Below are 20,350 nucleotides of genomic sequence, written 5' to 3'. Positions count from 1 at the left end.
GGTGTTCCCACTCCCTGGGACGTGCCGCCCAGGGCAGATGGAGAGTCTAGGACTCTGGGGTTCCCTACAGCGGCCTGAGCTCTCTGGGCAGCTCTTACTACTTCCCAGCTCTGGCTTCTGGCCTAGCCAGGGGCAGGGCCTCGGGTGGAAGTGACTGGAGCCACCCCTGAGCCTTGGGCAGGTGCGGCGCTGCAGGGAATCCAGGCAGCAGGGCAAGTAGGGCAGCACCCTCCAGTATGCAGTACCAGCAAGAGATTTTTAGCAGGTCTGGGGTACCGGAAAGACTTGGGGCTAGCCCCCCTCTCTGGAGGTGGGGTGGGGCTGCACTCTGCTCCTTGGCGTGGCTCGCGAGGGCATTCATTCTTTATATGGCTTTAACAGCACAATACATATGCTAACAAAGGCTTTGTTTAAATTTGTTAGCATATGCATTGTGCTGTTAAGTTGGTCGGGAGTCTTCAAGAGAGGCGGGGTGAGGGAGACGGAAGGTGTTTAAACAGTGTTTTTGATTCTGTTTTTCCCCATTGCTCTGAATTATCTATGACATTCATACTGCATCACATCAAGTCCAAATCGTTAGAGAAATGCCTCTGCTTGCACTGACCAGAGGATGTTTGGATTCTGATGTCAGCCCAGGCTGACAGGAATCAAGTGTTGTCCCCAGTGTTCATAGAATTCTTCTTTTCAGCCAAAATAGTCTAACTTGCATTTTGTTAACTGGAACTGGAGCAGCAAAATAAAGAAAACAAATGCCTCATTTACCAGCTTTGTGGGTGAGAAAACTATAAGTGAAGATTATAATGCTGGACACTGACGGCCTTAAACCAGCTGCCTCAGGAATCTGCCAAGAACTTTGCTGAAAGTATGTTCCTCATCTTCGCTACTGAGCTAGGAATTATCACACATCTGCCCACCTTTATTCGAATGAAGCTCCTTCTGATCTGTCAGCTCAGGCATTGTCAGTTTCATCCACAACAATTTCAATTTACGAACTTGGAACTTAATCCTGTAAACCCTTAATCGTTTGATCAATCCCATTGAAGACAATGGGACTATTTGCATGACTATGAACCACTTTTGTAGTAAGAGTTTCAGCCCACGTGCACCCGCTCCTTTACCTTTCCAGGCCACACTCAAGATGGCGGCCAGACGCAGTTAGGACGCACGCTAACGCTCTGCCCACTGCCTCTCTGATTGGCTCTCGCCGCCAGCCATCTGCCACGCCACCCAATCAGCCGCTTTGTTTGGCTACCCCCCGAAAACGCTGCGGCCTAGCACTGCTACGGCGTAGAGAGGAGCCTGGCGCCGCTGGCCGAGGGGTCCCGGCCGGGTGCGGGTTGGCCAGCATGAGCCGGCTGAGCCCTTTCCTGGTTGCGCCGCGCCTGCTCCGCCGGCCCTGGGTCCGGCCGAGGCGGCCTAGCAGCGTCTCCATAGTGACGGGACCCTGCGCGGGCCTAGCGGGGTCAGGCGCCGCCGCCGCCTCCCTGTGCTCGGGCCCAGCGGCTCCGAGCCTGGCCATGGAGGAGCTGCTGAGCCGCTCCGTGCCCCCGCTGCCCCCCTACGAGACGCGGGAGAAGGCGCCGCCGCCGGCCGAGCTCCGCAGCGCGGAGTTCATGCGCTCCTACAGGGCCCTGGAGGCCGGGCCCCCGCGGGCGGAGCTGCTGGCCCGCCTGGCCCGGGACTTCGGCGTGGACCACGGACGGGTGGCCGAGTCCAGCGCCAAGGTGCTGCAGGCTCGGGAGCAGCAGAGGGAGCCGGGCGCCCTGCTCCAGGCCGAGGACCGGCTCCGTTATTACCTCAGCCCCCGCTACCGGGGCCTCTTCCAGCACCTGGGCCGGCTGGAGGGCGGGCTCCGCTTCCTGATGGAGCTCAGGGGCGACCTGGTGGAGGCGCTGGCGGCGCGGCATGCGGAGGGGCCGCACGTCAGGGTGAGGGAGGGAGCGGGGGGGGGGTCACGGGTGGTGTGTCATTGGGTCGCGAGTGGGAAATGGGACTCGTAGGTGCCGGGCTGATGGGGGGCCCAGAGTTCGTCCGCCCCTCCCCCAGTGTTTGTGGCAATGAAGTGAAATGAGAGGAGGTGGGCCCCAGCCAACAGGATGTACCTTGGGCCCCAGATTTCTCTCGAGGGGCCCGTCCCTGCAATACAAATAATGATGAGGATGGTGCGAGGGGTGGGAAACCCAGCACGCTGTGGAGGAAACGATGCACTGATGGACATGATATGGCATGGCACCGTGGAAGACCAGCTGCCCGTGGTGTAGGCTGCAGGTGGGACCTGTTGTGTCTCCGCCAGCCGTTAAATGAGCCCGGAGGAAGGGGGGGCCATTGGCATGAGGCAACGCGCTTGTGGAAAATAATAATAGGACGTAGCAGGGCGTCCTGCAACGTGTGGGAGAATTTGCATTGTGGCAGGTGGAATAATTGGCTTGGTATGACATAACTGGTGAGGTGAATGTACTCTGCAGATCAGAGAGAGGAAGTGTCTTGCAGAATCAGAACTAGAACCCAGGTCTCCAGTACTAACCATCAGATCCCATTGCATCTGTTTAAGTCTCTTACTTCATCATCTGCTTTTATAGACCTGAGCTGCATCAAAAGCTGGAAGTGGAGTAGGTTATTGGTGCCAATGGGCTGTAGTTCAAGCAGTTTGCAGAGGGCTGCCAGCATTTTGGAGAAAGCCTACCAGCTCAGGTTGACACAGTAAGGTTAGTGGAGCTCACACTTGTGCTTTAAAAATAGCTGTATAGACAGAGTCTTGTAGCTGTTGCTTGGGCTCTGAAGCGTAGAGAGTGGTGTGGGCTTCAGATCTGGATCCACAACTTCAAAGTGCTGTCTAGAGAGCTGTTTGTAGAGTACTAGTGTGAATACCCTTAGCCTGAGTATGTCTCGAAGGCTCACTTCAAAATGCTGTGTAGAGGTGTAGTATAATGTTAATGAAGCAAGATGTTAAGAGGAGGTGTCATCCTGAGGTGTCTTGGCGGTGGCAAGCCAGCCCAAATGCCAGGGTCTGACCGCTTGGCAGCAACATGGGACGCTGCTATTTTTAGTGTGCTCTCTCACGTGGCGCTAGAATGTGTCTGTTACCAAGGCTGGGAGGCATGCTCCCAGTGTAGACATGCCCTAAGAAGCTACTACAGGAGAACCTCAGAATTACGAGCTGACCAATTAACCACACACCTCATTTGGAACTGGAAGTACACAACCAGGCAGCAGCAGAGACCCCCCACAAAAAAAACCCCAAGTACAGTACTGTGTTAAACATAAACTACTAAAACAATAAAGGGAAAGCAGCATTTTTCATTTGCATAGTAAGTTTTCAGAGCTGCATTAAGTCAATGTTCAGTTGTAAACTTTTGAAAGAACAAACATAATGTTTTGTTCAGAGTTGTGAACAACCTCCATTCCCAAGGCGTTCGTAACTCTGAAGTTCTACTGTGTAAGTGTTAGCTCTGTCTCTCATGTGAGGCTTTAGTTTAGTCTATCCTCACTTGTTTACTACAGGAAACCAGATCTGAATTCTATTTCTTTTACATAAGATGCACCTATTAAATATCAAGGAAATCCAAGGATTGCGTACATCTCTAGAGTTGCCTCTAACTTCTTAATAGAAAAGAAGAGAATAGAGGGAGGGCAATAGCTGAGTTTTAGTGTCTAGAGTTGTTTTAATTTTTTTTAAAATACTGCGCTATAGTTAGACCTCTATCTTATTGTTTTTTGACTGCTCTTAACGACTGAAGTCATGAGCTGGGCAAGGTTTGTGAATTTGAGCAATAAATGAGGGAAATGTTTCCAATTCGGGGACGTGTTCACGGGCCTGGGATGTTTGTGAGGAATTTGTTTGAAATACTCTAAAATATATACATATTTTAGTATGTTTGGATAGTGATGCAATTTTAAAAACAACCACTTTAATGTTTTGGCTAATTTGTTTCTGACACTTGTGGATAGAGCCTTGCACGGGTGCAAAATTTATATCCACGGATGCAGATATCCACAGATATAAAGTGGTTATCCGGGGAGTTGCAGGGCTCTACCAGGAACTGCAGTGGCGAAACCGCAGTAGATGTGACCACTGCATGGAAGGGATTCCTGTCCGGGAGCGTATGAGCTGCTTGCACACTTGCGTGACCAGGAACAGCTGCTGGTGAGCCTGGTGCCCACCCCAATGAGCAGGGCTGGGAGTCATACAGTCACTTCAGAGGAACTGCCCAGAATGGGCGCTGGCTCTTGCGAGTGGCAGCCCTACATGCTGCTGCTCTCACTACTGTATTTCCTGGTAGAGCCCTGCAGCTCACCAGATATCCACTTTATATCCATGGATATCCACATCTGCAGATATAAATATTGTATCTGTGTAGGGCTCTTCTTGTGAATATGTCAGTGTATCCTCATCAACGAATCAGACTGCTCCCTTAGTTCATTCTTTTAAAGATTGTTTTAATGTTGAAATTATTTTAAGCTAGTGTGGTAACTGCTGGCTTTTGTTTACAGTTCTGCAACTCCTGTTTGCTCAGTATGAAACTAATGAAACCTTTTGATGCATATTTCCTTTATTCCCTGCAGGATGGGCAAACTCCATCCTCTAGTGAATTTTATGCAGTCTTTATAAGAGTATTTCTTTTTCCTGCAGTTCATGGCTCTGCTTTTTCCAGTTGGGGCCTTATGTCCAAATAGCTGGCCCATTGATTAATGAAAATCTTATTTCATGTGCCAGCATTGTAATTCTTATTTTTGTAATTCTCCCCCCCCCACGTACACACCTTGGTTGATAACATCTCTGATTAGTGATCTGATAGCTAAACTCATTAAGTTACAGGAGAACAGTGGATGTCTCTTGATGTGCTTTGTTTAAAGGGGTGGGGCACATCCCTCCTATTTTTCTAGGTTATTATTGGCAGCCTTTCTTCAGGAAATGACTTTGGCACCATCGTATTATGCCTTCCTTGTTTGTTTCCTTCAGTTCAGTAGAGAGGATTCAAGCAATGGGTTTTGTAACTCAGCCTATGCTATCTCTGTTTAAAAGCTGAAATTATCTTGACTTGATTTTGATCACAAATCTTGTTGAAAAAAAAAGTTCTCTTGGAAATGTTTAGTCTCAGTATTGATTACACACCAGGATGGTTCAGTAACCACTGATCCTAGTCCAGCAGATGATTAAAAAAACCCAGCTGTACTGCCCCTATTGTCTTCCTCTGAGCTGAAGGAGGAGTGCTAGACTATAGAAAAGGGCACAGAAGAGTCTTCACAGAACTTACGGTAAGGCTGGTAGATGGATTCTGCAATACTAGAGCTAAATATGTGACCATTTCTCCATCAAAATCTTTACAGATATTGTTTAAATAGAAGGATGGCAGACCATTTAGTGATTATTTCTCTACCACAGGTGCATTGCTAGTGAATCATTACTGTAATAGATGGTGAAATGGATGCAACATTTATCATTCTGTAGTTATTCCTGAGCATTTATGTCTTCAGCGTAATGGATAAATAGACTCAGTTGGTCCAGTTTTTAAACTAGCCTATTGATTGTAAAAACCGAATTTAAAAAAAGTTTGCATGACTTATACTGCTTTTGTCCATGTTGAGATAAAAATCATTAGGATGCAGAGAGGTAAGTTTCCCCTCTGTGTCACCTCATTTGATTCAGTTCCATAATGACACACTGCCCAGGTATTGTGTGCCTGGCTGTATCCCACTCTTAAATGTTGTTGGTTAATGGATGATGATAGGTGCCATGCCCTGATGTGACTGAACTCCCTCTTTTTATGCATAATTCACAGCGGTGATCTTGATTTCTTGTAAGTGGCATAGCTATCATGAGCCATATCAAGGCAGTTTTAGTTCACAAGACTATTTATTTGTAGCAAACAAAATCTAAGAAACTGAGTAGAATAGTCCTAATTTCAGTTCAGGAAGGACCAAAGAATCTGAACATAAACATTGAACAAGGCATTGTACACACACTGAATAGAAAAGGAGTATTTGTGGTACCTTAGAGACTAAATATTTATTTGAGCATAAGCTGCTATTCGGAGGCTACATCATCACTTCATCAGATGCATATGCTCAAATAAAGTTTGTAGTCTCTAAGATGCCACAAGTACTCCTTTTCTTTTTTGCAAATACAGACCAACGCAGCTGCTACTCTGAACACTGAATAGAGGATAGTATAAAGAAAAGAACACCCTGCAAATATGGAGGAATTTGTATTTAGGGTTAGTATTCTAGGGTAAAACAGCAGAATCATGACTAACGGCCCAGAGAAAATGACTAGACTCTTCATAGACTAGTTGCTAAGAAATAGTAAATGTCTTCCTGGTAGACTCATAGAAGATGATAGATACTTCTGACCCAGCTGCAGAACTTCTGTTTAGACATATCTAGCAACAAAAGTTCAGCTGTGGACTATGTTGGTGGTAACTATATAGCTCTTCCCCTGTTGGTATGCAAAAATGCTTTTTGGCGTGTTCTGAGTCTGCTGTCAGGATGCTTATTCCCTTTTCATTCAGCTATGCAGCCATGGAAGGGCAACCCCACGTATATAGGTGGCCCCAAGAAAGTATTGTGTGCCTAAAATGGACTGCTATCTTTGCCTTAAACTCTTGTATAAAACCTGCAGATCAGTGCAAAGTGCACTGCAAAAATAAACAGTTTGCTGTAATTGATTTAGACCCAAGTGGCTACTAGTATTGAGGGTCTGATTAAAAATAGCCATGAATGCCTATAACCTTTGTGCACTTTGAAATGTCTTTAGAAGGGCTGTTGATTGATCAGTTTAATTTTGAGTTTATTGCATGAGTTAATTGCAATTAATCATTGTTTAACAATAGATTAAATTGAAATTTGTTAAATATTTTTGGATGTTTTTCCTACATTTTCAAATGTATTTCAATTTGAACACAGACTACAAAGTGCACACTGCTCACTTTACATTTTTTGATTTATAATTTTTACAGTGGAAATATTTAATCAAAACAGTATTTTTCAGTTCACCTCATACAATAATGCAATCTCTTTATTGTGAAAGTGCAACTTACAAATGTAAAATTTTTTTTAAATAACTTCACTCAAACCAAAACAATGTAAATTTAGAACCTAGAAGTCCACTCAGTCAGATTTCTTATTCAGCCAATCGTTAAGACAAACACATTTGTTTACATTTATGGGAAATGATGCTGCTGGCTTCTTATTTATAATGTCACCTGAAAGTGAACAGGCATTTGCATGGCACTTTTGTAGCCAGCATTGCAAGGTGTTTACATGCGAGATATGCTGAACATGCGTATGCCCCTTCGTGCTTTGGCTACCATTCCAGCAGACATTCTTCCATGCTGATGATGCTCATTTAAAAAAACGCGTTAATTAAATTTTGACTGAACTTCTTTGGGGAGAATAGTATGTTTCCTGCTCTGTTTTACCCACATTCTGCCATGTATTTCATATTATAGCTGTCTCAAATGATGACCCAGTACATGTTGTCCATTTTAAGAATACTTTCACTGAAGATCTGACAAAACGTGAAGGTACCAGTGTGGGATTTCTAAAGATAGCTACAGCACTCAACTCAAGGTTTAAGAATCTGAAGTGCCATCCAAAATCTGAAAGGGACGACGTGTGGAGAATCCTTTCAGAATTCTTAAGAGTAACTCTCCAATGCAGAAACTACAGAACCCAAACCATCAAAACAGAAAAATCAACCTTCTGTTGGTGGCATCTCACTCAGATGATGAAAGTGAACATGCATTGGTCTGCACTGCTTTGGATTGTTATTGAGCAGAACCTGTCATCAGCATGGACACGTCTTCTGGAATGGTGGTTGAAGACGAAGGGGGATATGAATACACCAAGAAAATCTTTCCTGTGTAAACAAACCCTTAGAGGGAGTGAGGATTTGGTTAAGAAGTCCAGCAAGGAAGCCTTAGGAACAGGTAGCCTTGATAGAAAGAGCGTTGGCTGACACATTTTAGTATCCTTTGATTTGCCAGTAAAGCAGACCTCAGGAAAGGAGTAAATGTGGACTCCTTACAGTGTGCATAGACTGTTCAAACAAGGTGGAAAAATCTCTTGATTACAATGGAAAACAGTACCAAGTTACTTGCTTAATCTGCTGCAGTCTTTTCCCTGCATGACGCTACAGCAGCATACATTAGGCAGAAAACTGCTGGAGATGGGCTTGGGAGCCTACTCTTAGTACAGGGATCTTACCCCTAGCATTGAAGCTGGTAAAAGAGCTTTATAGCATGTTCCCACAACTTGTCCTCTGTCATGAAGGCAAGTCATGAGAATGATAGGGTGAGGTCAGAGTTCCCCCAGCCAATAGAGAGATCTAGAAAACAACCATGTTTGTTAGAGCAGCCCTGACTAATTTACACTGTGGGCTGCATAGAATATGCCCCAGAGATGTAGCGCACAAATGTGACTTAAAGCCACCTATGTCCCCTTCTCTTTTCTAGCCCCATTCCTGTGGTTAGCACAAATGGAAGAACAAAATCTGGGCAACTGTGGTGTAATTTGGAACAAATACGATCTTCCTTCAAGTACATTGATTTTCAGTAGATTCAATTAAATAATGTATTTCATAAATATTTCTGTACCAGTAGTATGTAAACAGAAAGTTAATGGAAAATATATTACTTAACAGTTTTCAGTAGAGGAAATTACATAAAAATTATTTCACCAAAGAGAGAGAACAGTTTGGAGTTGTGCCCATATACAGGAAACTAATATTTTGCTGTGTCCTGAATTTTTAAACAAGCTCCATCTTGTTAAACTGAGAGCTGAAGTTCAGATTTTAATAGCCAGAAGTTACTTTGACCGTTTAATGATCTTTTTCTAAATATATAAGTATCAGTGTTATCTATGGAATGGTTTCATCAGGAGTAGTTGAGGTTTGGGGGGTTTTGTTTGGAATATGTAGAGTATAAGAGCTGTGTGGGGAGGCTTGCAAAATATCATATTGTGCTTGAGTTAAGCTAGTACTCTTGGTCCCTAAGGTTCCCCCCCCCCAGCGTCTACACTGCAAAGAAAAACCCACAGCATCTGCTGTTCACAGCCTGGGACAGTTGATTCGGGCTCCCACGATTCGGGCTGCGGGGCTAAAAATATCAGGGTAGACATTAGGATCTCAGGCTGGAACAAGGGCTCTGAAACCCAGTGAGCAGGGAGAGTCTGGGAGCCCAAGCACCAGCCTGAGCATATTCACTGCTATTTTTAGTTCTGCTGAGCCCTGCGAGTGCTTTGAGACTTGGTACGATGGGTTTTACTTTGCAGTGTAGATGTAAAAATATGAGTTTAATCTCATAAAAATTTTTTGCTCACATCTGTGTGAGTGTGTCTTTTGTTTCATTTTTTACTGAGGAACTTTGGAGAGCTCTGATTATATTCAGAGCTTCCAATAAGTGTTCTTACTAACTCAAGAATTGGAAGTGTCCTTTTTGTTCACCTTCCTTCCCATGTTACTCTATCCCTTTTCTGTTGAAGATGAAACAGATGTAATGGGAAGTGGGGCAATGCACACCTCTACTCCCCGGACTCCTCAGTAAAACCTGGTATTCATAAATACCAGTGAATAGTAAAGTCTTGTTTGTATATAAGCTGTATTTAAATTAATGAAATGGCCAAACATCAGAAAACATTGCGTAAGGTTCTGTTGCTGCAGTGCTTATCTTTTAAAGGCAGGCTGAAGAGTATAAACAAAAACACAAACTGTGATGCACTTACAACTTAACAGATTCCTTTATCAGTGATTTCCCCCCACCCCTTATGCCTCTGCAACAAAATAGAAAAAAACTTTTTCTTTTCATGACAAAGTAACTTGTTCCAGTTATGAAAGTCTGGGTGCCAAATTTAATTTTCTGTATGTTTCTTATTCCATTTATGCAACTTGCATTAATAGCTGGATTCTCTTGCAGTTTGGGACCCTATGAGAGTTAATTCTATTTCCCCTTTATGGCCTCTCGCTCATTTTTTCACTTAAGCGTAGTGTGTGTGATAGAGAGATACATCTATATCTCACTATCTAATGACTGATAAAGGAACAGAATTGCCTTTTTTTGTCAATTACTTGCTGGTTGTATGGAAACGATATTTATTTGAAGTCTCATCTGTGGCAGATATTTAATAGAACCCTTAATTGCCTCTGCACTAGAATCCCACACTCTGCAGACAACAGCATTCGTGGTCCTCTGGAAGTCTGTGTCCCCGCTTCCCACCAAATGGCAGAAATTCAGTAGTTCAGCTATAGTGATTAGTGGGAGAGTGCTTAAGAACATAAATATGTACTTTGAGATAAACTTCATTTACATAATTTCTGTTGTGCTGTGCAGTTGTTTCTCAGTCATATTAGGTGTTTATTAATATAATGCTTATGAACATAATTTTGTACAGTCCTGCTAATTAGGGCATAGATCAGATGGAAGTACAACTGAAAGAAAACTACCTGCTGTAATACATTACTGGAAAATGACACACAATATTAAATCTGAGAGAATTTCATCTAGGAAGAAAGGCTAGCAAAGTCTGGCTGACTTCAAATTTTGACTCCTAGATGAAGATTCACACTTGACTTCTTCCCCCTCTATGTGGCAAAGGATGTGTGACCTTTTTAGATCTACAGTAGGGCTTAGGTAGTATTGTAAAACATATGACTCAAAATTCCAAACAACTTTCCATTTCAGCACATGTATGCCACTAAAAGAGGTAGTTTGAAAGTCCATGAGTCTAAAGGAGTCATAATACTTAATCTTTGGGGTGTGTGACAGGGTTGGGACTCACCACCTTCTGTTGGTGCCTCCGGAAATTAGGTCATCCATGTGGAGCACCCTTTGCTGGTGGCATCTCATCCGTCTCTTGCCCTCTGTTGGCATCTGGACCTGCATTGCTCCCTTCTCACAGAGTCCTCTTCAGGACACTGCCCTCCAGCAGTGCCCCCTAATCCATGCCCAGGGGTGGGGGGGCATTAACAGCAGTCTTTCCGCTTCACTCCAGCTGCAGTGGCCAACCATCCCCACTAAAGTCTAACTCCTTCTGTCAGGGGTCAGGTGCAGTCCGCTATGGCCACTTCTAACAGCCGGGTATAATACAATGGGGAAGGGGAACCCAGGCCCAGGGACCCTCTGGCACAGCCTCCGTGCCCTCCTTCACTCCCTTTGTCCACCTCTCCATCCTGGGTTGCTTCCCCTTTGCACCTTGTGGGCCCTTCTATCAGGGCCTGCAGCTTCGCAGGTACCGGGCTAGAGTTCCCTTCTGGTCCCCCGAGCCTGCCTAGTACTGCACTGTCCCAGGTGCTGGTCTCCTCACTCAGGAGACAGACCTTCCCCTGTGAAGGTCTAAGAGAGACTGCTTACCTCTCACCTGCGCAGCCTTTATATAGGTCCTAGCTTGGCTCTGATTGGCTCTCTAACAGGCCCTCCATGATTGGCTGCTGCCTTGTACAGCTGCTCTGGCCTGCTGTAACCCAATTTGGCCTATTGGGAGTGGGGCAGCTGCCCCACTACAGGGCGAAAGACTGCTTTGTTTTAGGGTCCTTGAACAGTCTCTACTGTGTCTGCTTTATCTCTCAAAAGAAAGAAAAGGAGTACTTGTGGCACCTTAGAGACTAACAAATTAAATGCTCAAATAAATTTGTTAATCTCTAAGGTGTTACAAGTACTCCTTTTCTTTCTTGCAAATACAGACTAACACGGTTGCTACTCTGAAACCTGCTTTATCTCTGGATCGTGGCAGCCTGAGAAGTTTACGCATTGTCTAACATAGTAAACGCTAAACTTGTGGTTGGGAAGAAAGTGAGAGGTAGATTTTTGAATATGCAGATTATTTTTATGTGAAGGAAGTATGGCTAACTTGATTGAGTCTGCAAATGAGGTCTGGGAAAAAAGCGAAGATTTGGGGATTTACCTTGCAAACTCCATTATCAATGTGGATCATTATCAACAACTTTGCTTTAGGAGTTTTTCTAGGAAGAATTAATTTAATTATAACTTTAGGTGGATTAGTGTAGATTGGCTGCAAGAAGAGCCTGGAATTGCAAAAGCAGAGTTTTACTAGCATGGTGTTTAAGGGATAAAACATGTTTTTTGTGATAAAAGCTATCTTCATTTTGGATTATTTATAGCAATTACCTTGGCCAACAGCATTTTCCTTTGATGTGTGCCTTTTAAAAACATTTCTATTTTGATCTTTGTTAGGACATTATAGGAAATGTTCACACACTTTCAGAAAGTGTTTCAAGAAATAGTTGTTTATAAAATCTTCTAGTGAACTTGGGTGAAACGGAGAATTATTTTTATCTGAGTGTTGTACATAAGTTAAATAGACCAGTTATTCATCCTAAAAGTCTGTGGCTCAACTGTACTTAATTGTAAAAAATGCCCTGTCCATGATAGTCTCTGTTCAGGCAGCTAGTAGTTTGATGCTTTTTAAATCTGAGTACAATGTAATATAAACTACTGTAAAAAAAATTAGCCACAGAACATCACTGCAGGAGATCCATACTTTGGTTAGGGTTAAGAATTACCATTTCAGTCTGTGGCACCTTAGAGACTAACAAATTTATTAGAGCATAAGCTTTCGTGAGCTACAGCTCACTTCATCGGATGCATTTGGTGGAAAAAACAGAGGGGAGATTGATATACACACACAGAGAACATGAAACAATGGGTTTATCATACACACGCATCTGATGAAGTGAGCTGTAGCTCACGAAAGCTTATGCTCTAATAAATTTGTTGGTCTCTAAGGTGCCACAAGTACTCCTTTTCTTTTTGCGAATACAGACTAACACGGCTGCTACTCTGAAACACTGTAAGGAGAGTGATCACTTAAGATAAGCCATCACCAGCAGGGGGGGAAAGGAGGAAAACCTTTCATGGTGACAAGCAAGGTAGGCTATTTCCAGCAGTTAACAAGAATATCTGAGGAACAATGGGGGGTGGGGTGGGGGGGAGAAATAACATGGGGAAATAGTTTTACTTTGTGTAATGACTCATCCATTCTCTATTCAAGCCTAAATTAATTGTATCCAGTTTGCACAAGTACTCCTTTTCTTTTTGCAAATACAGACTAACACGGCTCTGAAACCTGTCATTTCAGTCTGGAAAGTAATTCTGCATCTGCAATCTTCTGTAACATAGATAGATGAAAGCAAATGAAGAAGATAAAATTCATTACTTTTTGAAATTATTCAACAGTGTACTTCTGTGTGTATTGTTTACTGTGTGCGTATTCTGTGTGTGTTAACTCCTTTGCTGAATTTTATATTCACATGCAGCTGCTTCACTCTTTTGTACTCAAAAAAAATTTCAGATTTACATGGGATTTAGGCAGATGACTTCTATTAACCTCTGTGTGCAGTCACGTCCTATTTAAAGGTTTAAATCTTCTATTCTGAGGTCCAGAGATCTAGTAATGGGACATAATATAATGCATATTGTGGAAAAGTTTGCTATGGGGATTTTGAGCCACAGCAGCCTTAAAATTCTATTTCTTTTGGTCTAGTCTACAGAAAAGTGATAAACTTTCAGGTTACATTTTTAAGATCACTATATTTTGTTTGCTGCTAAAAACTATTGCTGAAAATCAGGTTTAAGATTAAATGCGATGAAGGATCTATTGTATTTATCTCAGTGTTCTCTTAGAACTCGTTTTTTGGAAGGGCTAAGTTATACAAGTGAAATATGAAGTCCATAACTTACACTAAGTGATTCTTTTAGCAGGAAAAAGATCTCAGAAAAAAAGTGCTCACGTTTCTTTGAAAAGTCTTTATTCTCCTTGTTGATCTTGAGCAGTTTCTCTTTTAAGGATCATATACATTTTACCAGTCATCATAAATGCCGTTACATTATATAATGAATGATTGAAGTTACAAGGCTAGAATTAATAAAATCATGTTCTTGGCATGCTGTACATTTGTCAATAGCTTTACATTATTCGCTAGCTCACTATTAACTAACAAAACTAAAGATAACTAGCTATGTTCATTTGTATATGGGGATACATTTAGTTTGATTCATTTAATTTTTTAGTTATTTTACTGGTATAGACCCTAATGTGGCAGACAGATGTAATTGCTTAGACCCATATTGAAATCAGCAGAGAAAGATAACAGGCCAAAATGTTTCCTATGCAAAATTTAAAAAAAAATAGCATTCATGGCTGCCAAAGGTAGAGTTTTTAAAATGTGACCCTCATTAGATTTCCCCCCCCGCTTCATCTTCAACATTTGCTTTTCTCTCCTTTTCTCTGGCTGTTCCTCCAGTTTTTTTGCTTCCTTTTTCTTCCTTCCCCTTAACCTGTTGTTCCCAATTTTATTTTACTCTTGAGCATTTCAACTTTTTCTCTGAAGCAAGATGTTCAGTCATGTCAGGCGTGTCTTGTATTAAAGTGCTTTATTAAATGGAAGATAGGGAATTAAAATCTGATGCTCCAGAAAAAACTTTTCTTCTGCATGAGTATCTGGTATAACCATAGGAATTGAAAGTAGAACACTTTACAAATTGTTATTGTATTACTAGCTAGATAGTTGTGCTTCCTGTGATTGGTCACAATTGAATCCAAAAATAAAATTAAAAAAAGAGTACTTGTGGCACCTTAAAGACTAGCAAATTTATTTGAGCATAAGCTTTCGTGAGCTACAGCTCAAAGCTAAAGGGAAAAAATATGAGGCATATTCAAGCAAACAAAACGCCAAGGACCCATCTTCTATGTTCATAGGGGGGACAAAGGTCATGTTCAAATATTATTAAAACCAGTGTTTTAAACATCGTGCTAAAGTAATGTCTTTATGTTCTGAATTGCGCATGCTCTGGTTTACAGCAATGTGGAGTGTTGCTGCCTTATTTTTCCTGGTGGTTCCAGTACAGCCCCTTTGGGGTCTACTAGAGTAAAGACAAGTAAATATTTATTGAATCCACATTTCTAATGCTGTAGTTCTGTACCCTGTAAAACATTTAATAGTGTGGAGTAAGATTTTTGAGCCATGTCTATTCCTACTATTGGTAACCTTTCTATTGCTGCCCAAATGCATATATATCTATATTGCAAACCATAAAAACAAAGATACCAGGGAAGAAAAGCATTACATGAGTTAGTGACTTGGATCTTTCAAATTGGATCATCTGAGGCGAAAGAGGATGATCGGGGCAGCTGAACAGATGAATTGCATGTGAACTACATATACAGTTTTGAAATTCTTCAAGTAGACCCCTTTGCGTTCCCAATAATGGGAGATGTGCTGGTGGTGTAGCAGGCTTAATGGAAACCTCTAAAATCTCCATCTTTTGGAGCACCCATGCACCCTCCCATAGGGCCCCAAATGTTCTGCAGGCAAGGATATAAAAAGAAAGCCCGAAGAGCCTCGGTTTCATCAGACTGTGTGGTTTTGCGCAGGCCAGGAACACTGGCTGAGTGTCAGATCTAGCTCTCTGGAAACAGTTTCCAAGTGCCTGTCTTTAGATAAATTAATTATTAGGTCATAGTTGGTAGATAGTAGTAGAAAATTTGGGGGCCATTAGGTGCAGACATGCTGGCAGTTGTTCTCAGATCTGTGATGTGAGATAATAAAGCTAAGAGACAGGAGTTCAAGAGGTATACTTTATGTTCAGTTTGTAATCCCCTCCCTGAACTGATCTATCAAATTGCTAGCCTCTTTTATATCACTTTCCAAGATCTGTTTTGCCCTGGTGCTCACAAGAAACTTGCCAACAATTTATTGCTAGACTCAGAGGCTATCTTGCAGGTGACTGATGGGTAATTAGGGAAAGCTAATATTATGGAATAAATTATGTAATAAAAATAAATTAATATTTATATAAAAAGAAATTTGTCTCCTCAGCCAACACACTTCATAAATTGATTCCCATTTTAAAATGCAAGTAATTTGGGTCAGGGACCATGCCGATTATTGTGTTTAGAAAATGTTTTGCACAGTAAAGTCCTGATTAAAATCTCTTGACACAACCATAATGTGCATATTTAACTAAATAATTAGACATTGGTAACATACACTGTGTGAGTATAAATTATAATCAAAATGTATTAAAAATGAGATGCAAATATCCTACACATGCCAGCTTTATTAACTGGTATTTCTAAAATTATTTTTGTGTTTTTAAGTAGTTTTGGAATCTTTTTGAAGGAGACTGTGGGGCAAATTCATCCATGTAAGTCCCTTGAAGTAACTGGAGCTATACTGGAAATGAGTTTGCCTCCATAATTGTGGCAATGAAACTTTGCATGGAATAGTCAATGTACGTAATTATATCTGCTCCTCAACAGTGTGCTCGTATGTGGTGCAGTATATAGCTGTCTTAAATTTATCCTTCTTGAGATACAGGTCACTTGAATCCTGATTGTTCATTGGAAGTCTTTGCAGACCTTACGCAGACAGGGAATGAGTACATTCGTTGTTTGAATAAATCAAACCTACCCATTCGTTTTTTTTAATGAGATTTATTCTTTATGCTGCATAATCTTCTCTTTTGATAACTTATTTTTATCATGTTCAGCTTCTAACGGGGAATATAGAGGGACAGTAATACATAGAACATTACAAATAAAGATCTTGTAACTTGGCATGCAAAGTTATTTGTGTTCTTTAATGTGTGTCATCGTGACATGAAGATGGTGAGTACCTCTTGTATTTAAGTGATTTCTGATGATTAAATATCTGTTTGCTAGTGATCTAGAAAATGGTGTGTGATGGTTTATTTTATGTTCGTTTTAAAAAAAAGTGTTCTTTTAGGCATGATAGAGCAGCACTAGAGAATGAATGAAATATTGGGGGGGATTCTATGGAAACCTGGTTACTGACTACAATACAGAATACTCTGAAGATCAGCCAGAGTATAGCACTAAATTGGAACAAACTCAAGTGTTGCAACATCAGAGAGAGTTTTATTCTGTTTCCCTAGAGGTCAGTGTGCTGATATACTACAACATTTCAAGAATTGCTATCCCAGCTAGTTTATCTGTGAACACTATTCCCTACCATTTCTTTGAGGGGCATCTGTCTAAAGCAGAAGCATGCATATGTGAGTTGTGCTAACTGCCAGTGTAGAGAAGTGGGTTGCCAAGGTTTACAAGCAGACTCAGCTAAGCTTTTTTCACCTGACCTACGTAATCTTGGTTCTGGAGGTAACAATACAGAAAAGGTCCTTCCTGCTTTGTCGTAGCTATAGGTAGCACTGGAATAGATAATGCTTACCCATTTTATTCTTTGTGCATCCAGCCGTGAAGAGGTGGTTAAAACAGTTTCAAAAACAGTAGTGAACAAAGAGTAATATAGAAGTGACATTATACAAAGTAAAACTATTCCCCCCCCCGCCCCTCCGTTCCTCACATGTTCTTGTCAACTGCTGGAACTGCCCACCTTGATTATCACTACAAAAAGTCCCCCCCCCCGAACTCCCCCTCCGCTCTTCTGTTGGTAATAGCTCACCTTACCTGATCACTCTTGTTACAGTGTGTATGGTAACACCCATTGTTTCATGTTCATTGTGTATATAAAATCTCCCCACTGTATTTCCACTGCATGCATCCAATGAAGTGAGCTGTAGCTCACGAAAGCTTATGCTCAAATAATTTTGTTAGTCTCTAAGGTGCCACAAGTACTCCTTTTTTTTTTTTTTAAGAAGTGACTTAAAAATTCTTCAGTGATTTTCTTGCTGCTTAGAATATCTTACCACTTGTCAACCAGGTTTAAAAGAGTATGTATGAATGCTGACCATAATACTGATCTAATGATAATAAACTTCCTAATATGTGAACTGCTTAGTATTCAGCAGAGATCGAGACAGAATATTACATGAGACATTCAATCTGAAAACCTTCTCCTTGATTTGTTTTTGGCATCCAAATTGATGCATCTGAGCAAACACGTGATTTGAGATTCAGTTCTTGTCAGTGTTAGAGACCACTCAGATGCTTTTCTCGTGTGTCCTTTTCAACTTAACTGTTTTGGGTTCTAATCTGCAGCGCATTGTGGAGAATGTCTGTGGAGAATTGTAAACATTTTTATCATTTTAGACCTAGATGAAAAGGATTTATATTTGTTCAAGCTTCAGATGATTTGCAGTCAGCTTTCTCAAATGAACCCAATAACTTGCTTAAAACTTTCAGTGTGGTAATGGTAAAAAATAAAAAATCATTAATGAAATAGATGGTCTTGTCCAAGATTGTTATCTTGCACCCAGTTTATTCAAAGTAATGAGTCAGTTTTTCTCTTTCTGTTTCCAGGAAATGAATAGCATGCTAAAGAGCATGCTTTCAGAATGGTTTTCTACCGGATTCCTAAACCTGGAACGAGTCACCTGGCAGTCACCTTGTGAAGTGCTTCAAAAGATTAGTGAGTAAGTGTCAAGAATTTCCAATGTTTGTTGATGTAGTTTGAACAACGGGTTGGCTCTTCTGCAGACACTTGTGCAGGTCCCAACTCAAGAAATTGCATTCCTATGCTCTACTTCAAAGTATGCTTAAAGAATTGCAACCTTACACATATTATTTAGCATATACATTGATTTTAAGAGAATTATGTAGATCATAAACAATATCCTTGGGGCGTGAGATGATTCATTCTTATGGTCTTATTCAACGTAAATTAGAGCTGTAGGCTCTGGGAGAGTGTGCTTAAAGCCAAGAAGAATCTTTCTTGTGATGGCCATAAAAGACACACAAGCCTGTTCTTCTGCTGGTGAACTCTACACAGTAAGAAGTCAGTATAGTGTACCAAGACCATACAGCTAATCAAATATTATTGTAATTCTTCAGCAGTCATGTACAGTGGTCATTTAAAGTATGCAGAACCCAGTGTAAAATATACAGTAAAAGCTTTGTTTCCAGCATGTTCAGGGAATGGGTAAGTCAAAAATTCCAGTTAACTCACAGGGAGGGAGTTTGGATGCAGGAGGAAGCTGGAGGTTGGGAGGCAGGAGTGGGTGGGAGGAGGCTCGGGGCAGAGGGTTGTGGTGTGAGCTGCTGGATCTGGGCGGTGCTCCCCTCAGGCAGCTCCTCACAAGCGGTGACCTGTCCAGAGAGGCGCAGCCAGGCAGCTCCGCACGCTGTCTTTGCCTGCAGGCACCGCCTCCGCAGCTCCCATTGGCGCAGTCCCCAGCCAATGGGAGCTGCAGAGCCAGTGCTCGGGGTGAGGTGGGGACAGTGCACAGAGCCCCCTGCCTGTACCTCTGCCTAGGAGCATTGACTGTGGCCAATGGGAGCTGCGGGGGCGGTGCCTGTGGGCAGAGGCAGCGCGTGAAGCCGACTGGCTGCGCCTCTCTGGACACGTCGCTGCTTGTGGGGAGCTGCCCAAGGTGAGTTCCGCTCGGATCTGGCAGCCCGCACTACAATTCTCTGCCCCGGATCTGGCACCCCAAAACTCCTCCCAGATCCCAACACCCTGCCCCAAGCCCCATCCCACATCCAAACTCCTTCCCTGATCCCGCACTCCTTCCTGAAATGCCAGTTTATAGAGCTTTCTGGTTTGTAAAGTGCTGGATAACACAACTTTTCTTGTAAATTGAGGTCAAGTTTATACAAGTGCCTTGACAATCAACAATATTTATTTGTATCTTCCTGTCTTGTATTCAAAATTGCATTGATTCCATTGGAAATGTATGAATCAAAGTTCTATTGTGTTGAATTTTTTTTTGCCATACTTTGAACTCTAAGAAAAGGTTTAAAGAAAACAACATCTCTAAAGAAAGTGTTGTGAGGGCAGGCAACTTCATCTGTTCTTTGTAACACAAAGAAAGTAAAATGGTGATACAAGCTAGGTCTGCAAAACAGAAATAACTAATAGAAATCCAAGTCTTCCAAACTAGAGACTGGAACATAAGAATTTTACGACTAAAGTTTGTTAAATGAGTATTTAAAAAGATGACTGAGGGAATTTGTGTTTTACAGAAACTTCTTAATAAAAGTTATTTAGTTTAATTAAGACTATATGTGATTAATCTGTGGATACTGATAAATTAAAGAATTTGAATAGAGTACTAAAACTGGTCGAGGAAGACTTCACATTCTTGTTTCACATGAACCCTTTTGAAATATTAATTTATAAAACCTTTCACTAATATCTAGATTCCTTTTTATAAAAAATGACACCATTTGGTGTGCATGCAACAAAAGTATTAGCAAAGGATGGGATGAGGAGGTTGGATTTTTAAATTGTATTGTATTAAATTGAAAATAGCATTTCATTAGGATAGACGGTAATATTGTGAGGAACCGTTTTGCACTTAATGTAGTGCTTTTCATCCAAACTTTCAAAGTTCTTTATAAGGGCGATCAAATATTTTCTCTGTTGTACTGTTGGGGAAACTGATGCCTGAGGGGATGTGATATACCCAAGGCCATTCAG

At 41.8% G+C, this 20,350-nt stretch overlaps 1 protein-coding gene across 1 annotated transcript in view; it reads left to right on the top strand.

The window, feature by feature from the left end:
* The first annotated feature begins 1,098 nt into the window (after positions 1–1,098).
* The window catches only part of MLYCD (malonyl-CoA decarboxylase), a 54,826-nt gene continuing 35,574 nt past the window's right edge, over positions 1,099–20,350 (top strand). Inside the window, exons 1-2 of the mRNA XM_038367778.2 lie at positions 1,099–1,928; positions 18,232–18,344. Coding sequence (XP_038223706.1) covers positions 1,347–1,928; positions 18,232–18,344 — 695 coding nt within the window. The 5' untranslated portion in view covers positions 1,099–1,346. The remainder of the gene's footprint in view (positions 1,929–18,231; positions 18,345–20,350) is intronic.

The sequence above is a fragment of the Dermochelys coriacea genome, chromosome 12 (assembly GCF_009764565.3).
Source record: "Dermochelys coriacea isolate rDerCor1 chromosome 12, rDerCor1.pri.v4, whole genome shotgun sequence".
Lineage (NCBI taxonomy): Eukaryota > Metazoa > Chordata > Testudines > Dermochelyidae > Dermochelys > Dermochelys coriacea.
This window is presented reverse-complemented; position numbering and strand designations above follow the sequence as displayed.